Source organism: Otolemur garnettii, unplaced genomic scaffold, assembly GCF_000181295.1.
Source record: "Otolemur garnettii isolate 467f Iridium unplaced genomic scaffold, OtoGar3 scaffold00171, whole genome shotgun sequence".
In the NCBI taxonomy this organism is placed as follows: domain Eukaryota; kingdom Metazoa; phylum Chordata; class Mammalia; order Primates; family Galagidae; genus Otolemur; species Otolemur garnettii.
In genome coordinates this window covers 3,029,629-3,038,351 of record NW_003852566.1, presented here as the reverse complement: position 1 = coordinate 3,038,351, position 8,723 = coordinate 3,029,629, and the positions used below count along the sequence as shown (strand labels likewise).

Here is an 8,723-nt window from a genome sequence, read left to right as displayed (position 1 = left end):
GGTGGGAGAAGGGGAAGCTTGCTCAGTCCTGCGCACTCAGGTGACGGCGAGGGTGGGAGAAGGGGAAGCTTGCTCAGTCCTGCGCACTCAGGTGAGTGGCTCTGGAAGCTCAGAAAGCTCAGTGTCAGTGGTTCACCATTTTATCGGGATGCTGCAGCTAGGGGGTGTGGGGAGTGGTGGAGGATTGCTCAGCTGGGAAGCCAGATGTAAAGTCAATAAATCTTTTTTCTTTTTTTTTTTTTTTGAGACAGAGTCTCATCCTATTGCCCTGGGTAGAGTGCTGTGGTGTCATCATATCTCACAGCAACTCCTGGGCTTAAGTGAGCCTCCTGCCTCAGCTTCCTGAGTAGCTGGGACTACAGGAACCTGCCACAACACCTGATTAGTTTTTCTGTTTTTAGTAGAGACAGGGTCTTACTCTTGCTCAGGCTGGTCTTGAATTCCTGAACTCAGGTGATCCACCTGCCTCGGCCTCCCGGAGTGCTAGGATTCCAGGCGTGAGTCCCAGTGCCCGGCCTCAAGTCAGCAAATCTTGAGAGTGCCATGCAGCAGGTGTGTGGGCTTGGCCTGTCTCTTAACCTCTGGAACCTCTGGACTCTGGCTGGGGAGATAGAACAGTCTAGATGATGCCGGCTCCAGTGTGTTCTGTGCAGTTTCTAGGAACCTGTTCCACCACGACTGGGGTTAAGCCCCCTGCTCTCACGCACTAGGAAAATGGGGAGTGGTGCTCCCCCAGGTTGGGCATGTGGGATCCCAGGGAAGCCCTGCTTGCGATATGCTGCTTTTTGTGGGGAGCCAGTGGAAGGCTGTGCAGAGCAGGATGGTGGGGGCAGCCTGGAACCCCTCCACCCTGGCGGAGGGGCTGTTGACTTGCAAGTCCCACTGCCGCTGCTGGCTCCCTTGCTCTGGTGTGAATCTGCTACTCCTGGTAGTGGTCGTCTTCGAGCTCCCCAGTGTTTGCCTGTTTTTTGTTTATCATCTACCTCCCCCTCCAGTATGGAAGCTCCCAGAGCAGGCAGCTGGGTCTGTCCTGCTCGCCCGTGTCTCCCAGCTCCTGTTGACAGCACTCAGCTCAGAATGTGTTGAGTGGCTTCCAATAATGAATGCCTTCCACATACACTCTTACTGCTTCTGGATCGGCATCTACAGTGAGGGTCTTTGGGAGCCCAGGAGACTTGTACAGGTCTCCACCAGGGGGCACAGTGCACACGTCCTGCACCAGCTCTTGACAAACTGCTCCAGGCCCTGCTGGGGCCCAGAGGATTGTCCTGGGTGGAGGGTAGAAAGCATCCTTTGTCTTCCAAAGAAAGGTTCCTCAAGCCAGGAAGTACAAATTAGTATCTACTCCACAGCTGTCCTGTAAGAGGTAGATTAGATGTCAAGGTTGTTTTTCTTTCCTGAACCTTCTTTCCTGTCCTTTTGATTGCAAGTGACAGAAATTCCCCCATCAAAGCTGTAGCACTGGAGAACTTGGCTGGAAAACCTCCCAGTCTGGAATTTGGGGGTGCAAATCGCACTGATTTTTTTTATTAGTTTTTAGCGGTCTGCTTTTAAAGTAAGATAGCCTCATGTTAACGACCAGTTAAAAGGGATTACACTGATGGCATGCTTACAGTGGGCCAGGCACTGTGCTGTGGTCCTTCCATGGTGACCAGGCAGGGTTGGTTCTGCAGTCCTCTAAGTGCTGGTATTTTACAGAAACAGGCTGAGTCTGGGAGGTCAGACTCACCAACCCACCCAAGGTCACAGTAAGTGAGGGGGGATACCCGTGCATCTCTCTTTTGCTAGAACAGGGTTCTTAACCAGGATTCTCTGCCTGTCTGGGTCTGAATTCAAGGAACAATATTTAGGACTAAGAGTTTCAGACTTTAGTAACTTAAATATAACACACTCCATCAGTGTCCCGACTGAGAAGAGTGTGTGTATTAGTTTCCAGTGGCTGCCTTAACAAGTGACACCAATTTATTCTCTTAGAGTTGTGAAGGCCACAGGATTTAAATCAAGATGTGTTGTGTGGCCACCATTTCTCCACAGGCCCTAGAAAAGGGTCTTTCCTTGCCTCTTCTAGCCTCTGGGGTCCTGGCAAACTTGGTGTTCTGTGGCTTGTGGCTGTGTGGTGCCTTCTCTGCCTCCATCTGCACGTGGCCTTTTCCTTCTGTCTCTCTTTCCTCTTATAAGGAGGCCAGTGATAGGGCCCAGCCTGAAATGGTGTGACTTTATCTTAACTAATTGCACCTACGATGGCCCTGTTTCTAGATAAAGTCACATTCTGAAGTTCCAGGAAGGTCATGGATTTGGGGGATACTGTTTAACCCTATACAGTGCCCTTACTGGGATGTCTACCTGGGGCGGAAGCTTCCTCAGCCCAGTTTTCCTTCTGTTGTTTGATGTCACCTGGCCCTATGCGTTCAGGCTGTGTCTTCTCTCTGACACTCCCTTCCATGGAAGGTTAGACTAGACATCACTGGGGCTGAGTTGGAGATTGAATTCAAGTTTGTACAGAGAAATGTCAAGGTTCTTTGGAGATCCAAGCAGAGGTGACAAGCAACCAGTGGTTCTGTGACTTTGGATCCCAAAGAGATATCAGGGCTGGGGGCATACGTCTGAAATGCAGCTTTGTGTGAGGGGTTAATGTGTGGGTGAGACATGTCTGCCCAGGGAGAGGATGGGATTGAGAAGATGCCCAAACCTTGGGAACCCCAGGCTCTGATGGCAGTCTATAAAGAAGGTAGAGATTGGGAAATCACTGTGGCCAGAGGGAGAGGGAGGGGGGAAGGTCACAGGGTGTGGGGGCAGCATCAGGTACCAGAGGAATCGAGGGTAGGGACAGAAAGCTGTGGGTCAGGAGCATGGGGAGACCTGGCAGGAGCTGTCTGGGTGGTGGGCGGGGTTGTGGCCAGACTGGAGAGGGCAGACAAATGAGGAGAGACAAGACGTACTGAGAAGGCTGAGGAGCAGGGGGACGGGGCAGTGGGAGGAGCAGGGGGGAACAGGCAGGGAGGCCTGGGTGGGAGGAGGCTCAGGACTTTATTTCATCAAGGTGAGAGAGGCATGAACATAGGTAAGTGTCAGTACAAGTGTAGGGTGGAATATTTAGCTGCTGGAACCCATTTCTTCTGTCCTAGAGGGATCCTCAGTCTGGTTAGTATTACTATAAAGGAAGACCTGAGGCTGGGTAGTTGGTATTTGGCTCACATGTAGAAGCATGGTGCTGCATCTGCTCCTGGTGAGGGTCTGCGGAGCTTCTGATCCAAGTGGAAAGTAAACAGGAGCTGGTGTCCCATGTTGAGCGAGGGAACAAGAGTGAGGGCAGGATGCTCCCGCTCCTCTCAACAGTGACACTCTGCTGACCCAGAGTGAGCACTCGCTGCGCACCTGGGGAGGAAGGGCACCAGCGTTCATGAGGGATCCCCCTCTGTGATCTAAGCACCTGTCACCTCCAACACTGGGGATCAGATTTCAGAGTGAGATTCGGGGGGGCCAACCATCCGAACTCTTCCAGTGGAGCAGAGCCAGAGTCCTGGGTTTGCCAGTTCAGTTGACCAGAACCAGGGAACTGCTTCGACCTCTGCCTGGACCGAAGCCCTAGCAGGGAGTGAGTTCCCTGTGCGAGAGCCCACCCCTGTGATTGGTGGCTGCTTCTTTTTCTTTTTCAGATGGATGAGATCAAAGGAAAAGACCGTGTGATTCTGGCCTTGGAGAAGGAACTTGGCGTGCAGGCGGGTCAGACCCAGAAGCTGCTTCTGCAGAAAGAGGCTTTGGATGAGCAACTGGTACAGGTCAAGGAGGCCGAGCGGCACCACAGCAGCCCCAAGAGGGAGCTCCCACCAGGGATCGGGGACATGGCGGAGCTCATGGGCACACAGGTGAGGGCAGCGGGGGCACACAGCCTCAGGGCTGACTCCCTTCCTCCCAGCCCCTCATCCTCCCCAGCATCCGCCCTTTCACCCATCTGTCCCTTCTCTCCTCACTCCTGTCTCTTGTCTTCCCCATTTGTTAACTTTTCACTATGTCCCAGGGCCAGAGACTAAAGGAATGAAGAACTCACTGCTTCTGCGTCTCGTGGCCTTGAGCTCCTCCGTTGAAAAGAAAGAAATGGAGACATCAGAGCAGAGTACCTGGGGAGTGCAGGCTGGGCCCCCTCTCTGCACAAGAAGGGTTTTGAGGGCAGAGTCCTGCAGGATGAGTAGGGCCGAGGCAAGGATGAGGGCAATAGGTCAGTCCTGTTAGCTAAAAAAATATTAAAGAGGTTTATACTCTGGAAAAAAGAAGAACTTTATTTCTCTTCTTCTATAGGCAGGGTAGTGGCCTCCTGGGTGGCCGTTCCAACAGGCTGGGGAGCAGGTACACACGTGTTTCAAAGAAAAGACAAAAGGCAGCAATGGATATTATACTGAGTAGGGTGGTTAAATATACATATTCAGCAGGAGTCATGAATATTTATGAAGGGAAATCTGTGTATGTAATTGTGCTATGTCTCTCATCTTGGCCTGGCTGGGAACTCAGCTTTAAAGGGTTCTGGGGTCTCCTTGGCCAGTAGGAGTCCTTCTAGTTAGTAGAGGGCTTAGGATTTTATTTTTAGTTCACTGGCTCCCCTTTTGGCTTAGATATGCTAGAGGCAGTAGCAATGGCTAAGCATTAATGTGGAGTGGCTCTGCCCTAGGTCAGTCTAGGCCTAGGAGAGGTTTAGAGCCATTAAAGCTTATAGCCAAGTGAACATTTTGGGCCAGACGGAACTGGGATAGACAGGTACTCATTAATCCCTTACAACCTTTTAAGCAATGTAATTGAAAGCCAAAAGCCATAAACATAGTTATGAAAATGACTTACCTATAAGTATTGAGTCACTGTAGTTTAGGTTTTAGTTACAGACTTGTAGTAATTAGTTATATAAACATAAGTATTTTATTAAGACCATTCATTTCCTTAAATTGGCCCTGGCAATTTCATATGCCACCCTCTTCTGCAATAGTCCTGGGCCTGGAGAGAGGAAGGTCTGTCTGTGTGGTAAGGGCCTTGGCAATGGAAACAGACCAGGTTCCATGGGATTAGATGAAGAAGACGTGTAGGTTTTATCAAATTATAACTCTGGTGCTCTTAGAAGTAAAATGAGATATAAATAACACTAATCATTTGACAATGAAAGAAGAGTCTATGTAACAAAATGGAAAGAAGAACTATTCCATTAAGAAGTCAAATAAAAATGTCATGAAGAAAATTATAACCTGTTTTTCCTTAACTTTTATAGTCAAGAATTAACAAGGATTTAGTCTGAAGTTTGCAAAAATAATTAAAACCTTAATGAAAAAGGACGCCAGCATCTGGAGGCTTAAAACTGAAAATATAAGTTTGTCATTGAGAGTGGAACAAGTAAAAAAAAAAAAATATATATATATATGTATGTATATATATATTTTAATGTGTCTGAGCCCTTTATATACAAAAAGTCTCAAGCATCTCTCATAGGTGGAAGAAGACAGGAAATTAAAGGTCCTTTTAAAGGTGAAAAAGCAGAAAAACAGGGGTTTTTTGGGGGGGTTGACTAATAAAACCAAAGGGTGGTTTTATTATATAAATGAAGCCCTGTGGGTAACAGTTCTCAGATAGAATAGGTGGCAGATGTTTCTTTTGAGACTTTTAGAGGTGGAAACTTGGGGCAAAACATTTTAATCTCTTTAGTCTATTTTGAAGCTAAAAGGTTTACATATTAAAAGCCTAACTGACAGTTTTGGAGAAATCTGGGTTATAGGTTGTTGGAGATAGACAAGAGTGGGAAGGAAAAGCAGCAAACTGTAGTGATAAGGCAGCCCTGCCCCGTTCCAGGAGCAGGGATCATGGAGCGGTTTTTAGACAGAACAAAAAAACTAAGGCTAACATTTGGATCATGTGCCACTGTTTTTAGTTTCTTTTAACTTTACGAGGTGATTACCCTCTTAAAGGGAGGCTATGAGAGAGTAGATCCCATTTAGAAAACTTTAAACACCAGTTATAGCATTATCTTCATTATTCTGTAAGGTTTGATAGCCTTTTTATTTTAATTGAGCACATAGATAAACTAGAGGTCTCCTAAAATGTTGCTGTGGTTAGGAAAGCTATAAATCATTTTAGGTTAGATTTCAAACATTGTAAGAATTTTTTAGATTTTTAAGCATGTTAGTCACTAATATTCATGGTGGATCAGAGACCATTTTCTTAGAATTAAACTTTTTATAATTATTTACCTCTATGACAGAGTCCTCCCCAAATTCTGAAACATTAGTGTCTTCATAAATGCTGTGGACCAGCTGGATCTAACCAAGTCTCCTCCCCAAACCCTGGAACCTACAAAAACATTCCCTGTAGGGTCTGGAATAGACGGAACTAGGGGAAACGGGGTAGCTCCCCCAGCCGGGGGCTGACAAAGATGTACCCTCTGGGCTCTAAAATGGAGGGAATTGGAACCAGAGAGAAATGAAGGGAAGGGGTGGAAAGAAACAGAGTCCCTAAGATCTGTCTTAAAAGCGGGAGACCTTGAACCCAGGGGAGCTTATCTGAGCTTCTCTCAGCTGAGCTATCAGTGGGCTCCTACAGACGATGCATTGACCTCCAGTCATGCTGGGGGGTGTCTCTGGGTCCCGTCATGGTCACCATTCGTTGAGTAAAACAAACAAACAACAACAAAAAAAACCTAACAGGTTTACATTTTGGAAAAAGAAGAGCTTTATTTCTCATCAAGGTAGGAGCCTGCTGGTGGCCATTCCAATAGGCTGGAGAGCAGAGCCATGGCCAGAAGCCAGGCACACTGGATTAAAGAGGAGATGAAAGGCAACAGTATTTTATCCTGAGCAGGGTGGTCAAATGTCCATACTCAACAAGCTATAGGAGGAGTCATGAATATTTATGAAGGAAAATCATGTAATTGTGCTGTACCTCCCCCATCGAATCATGTTTCAAGGTGTTCTGAGCCGCTTGGCTGAGAGGGGTCCATTCAGTTAACAGAGGGCTTTAGGATTTCATTTTTAGTTCATAGCGCTTAACAAAGACACAGTGGAGGCCAAAGCAAAATGCACTGATTCGTTCATTTGGTATTTGAGTGTCTGTTATGAATTGTATGTTGGACACTGTATTAGTCACCAGCATTTCGGTGTTGAGCAAGACCAGTCCAGTGTCTGCCCTTGAGGAATGTGCTGGCACATCCTGGGAACCACGAATGGCATGCGATAGGCCTTCGTAAGAGATGCAGGGTGGGCAGAGGCTCAGGGATGAGGTTGCAGGGAACCATCGCAGGGGTCTGAAGTCTCAGCGCCTCTGAGATGAAGTCTCCCCTTCATGCAGCAGGCCTCCTTGCTCTGGGGCCTATGGTACCCTTAGTGACGATCTCACCTGTTTTGTTGCCATGTGAATTTTGTGATTTTCTGAGAAGGCTCTATGGAGTGCTTTGAATCATTTCAGCTTCTTCAAAGTACATTTGTATCTTGCCTTTTTTTAGGATCAACATATGGATGAGCGAGATGTAAGGCGATTTCAACTAAAAATTGCTGAACTGAATTCAGTGATACGGAAGCTGGAAGACAGAAATACCCTCCTGGCAGATGAGAGGAATGAACTGGTAATCAGCAGCACCCTCCCCCCAGATGGTGCCTTAGAGGATGCACGGCAGGGGCCCTGGGGCCACAAAACATGCCTCAAACACAAAGATTGTATGGAGGCCTTCTGGCTTTCTGAATTTAGTTTTGATTAAATATCTGTTGGGTGCTTATTGAAGAAATCTGTTACTGCCCTTTATTTCTGCAGGACTTTATCCTTAGCAAGCAATTGGAGTTCTGTGACAAGTGTGGAAAGGATGGTCATTGCAATGTCATAGCACCCTAAAATCAAAAATAAGACAATTGTTCAATATTAACGCATTGGTCAGAGTAATTGTGGAAGATTTATACAATGAATTCTATTCTATTCAGATTGATACTGTAGACTGTATTTAATTGACGTGGAGCTTTATTCACAGTAACTTAAATGATAAAAGCAGATATAGAACAAAAATACATTGTCATCATCCTCGTCCTGGAGACTGGAAGTTGCTCTTTTAGGTGGTGTGATTATGGGTAATTTTAATTTTTGCTTATCTGTTTATTTTCTTTTGCATAAAACTTTATACACATCTAATTTTTAAAATAATGAGCATGGATTTTTGGTTAAAAAATAAATGTCCATTATAAATAACAATTTCATGAATATGTTTAAGTTTCAAAGATAAAAAGCTAAACTAATTTGTATGTAGCAGTTAGTTGATTCATAAACTTCTTGAGAAATGCCTCATAATTTTTATGTTTATTCTAATCATTTTTATTAAGGGAAGTATATCTACACAATATTTGAAAAAATGAGTACTTCATGTTTTGACAGGATCAAAATAAATTTATTTCCCTCTAGTATTTTTACAGGCATATTTTATACGACTTTAATCAGCCTCTACATATAATATTATGTCTTCACTTTTTATTTAAATACTCATGAGCTAAAAAAATACTTGAGTTGCATAATAGTTTACTGAGAAGATTGGGGGAAACACAGGCTGCTGGAAACAATTCAGACTGCACTGATGTAGGTAAAAGTAGAAATTGATAAATTTGCCAGTGCTTCAATTTTTTTTTCTTTTTAGAGACAGAGTCTCACTCTGTTACCCAGGCTGGAGTGCAGTGGCACTATCATAGCTCACTGCAACCTTGAACTGGGCTCCAGTGATC

The 8,723-nt window shown here is 45.7% G+C and overlaps 1 protein-coding gene across 2 annotated transcripts in view; it reads left to right on the top strand.

Annotated features, from left to right (window-relative positions):
* Positions 1–8,723, top strand: part of JAKMIP1 (janus kinase and microtubule interacting protein 1) — an 85,124-nt gene that overhangs the window by 23,059 nt on the left and 53,342 nt on the right. For both annotated transcript variants that reach the window (XM_023519305.1, XM_012811632.1), the window contains 2 exons: positions 3,657–3,866; positions 7,469–7,588. In XM_023519305.1, coding sequence (XP_023375073.1) covers positions 3,657–3,866; positions 7,469–7,588 — 330 coding nt within the window. The remainder of the gene's footprint in view (positions 1–3,656; positions 3,867–7,468; positions 7,589–8,723) is intronic.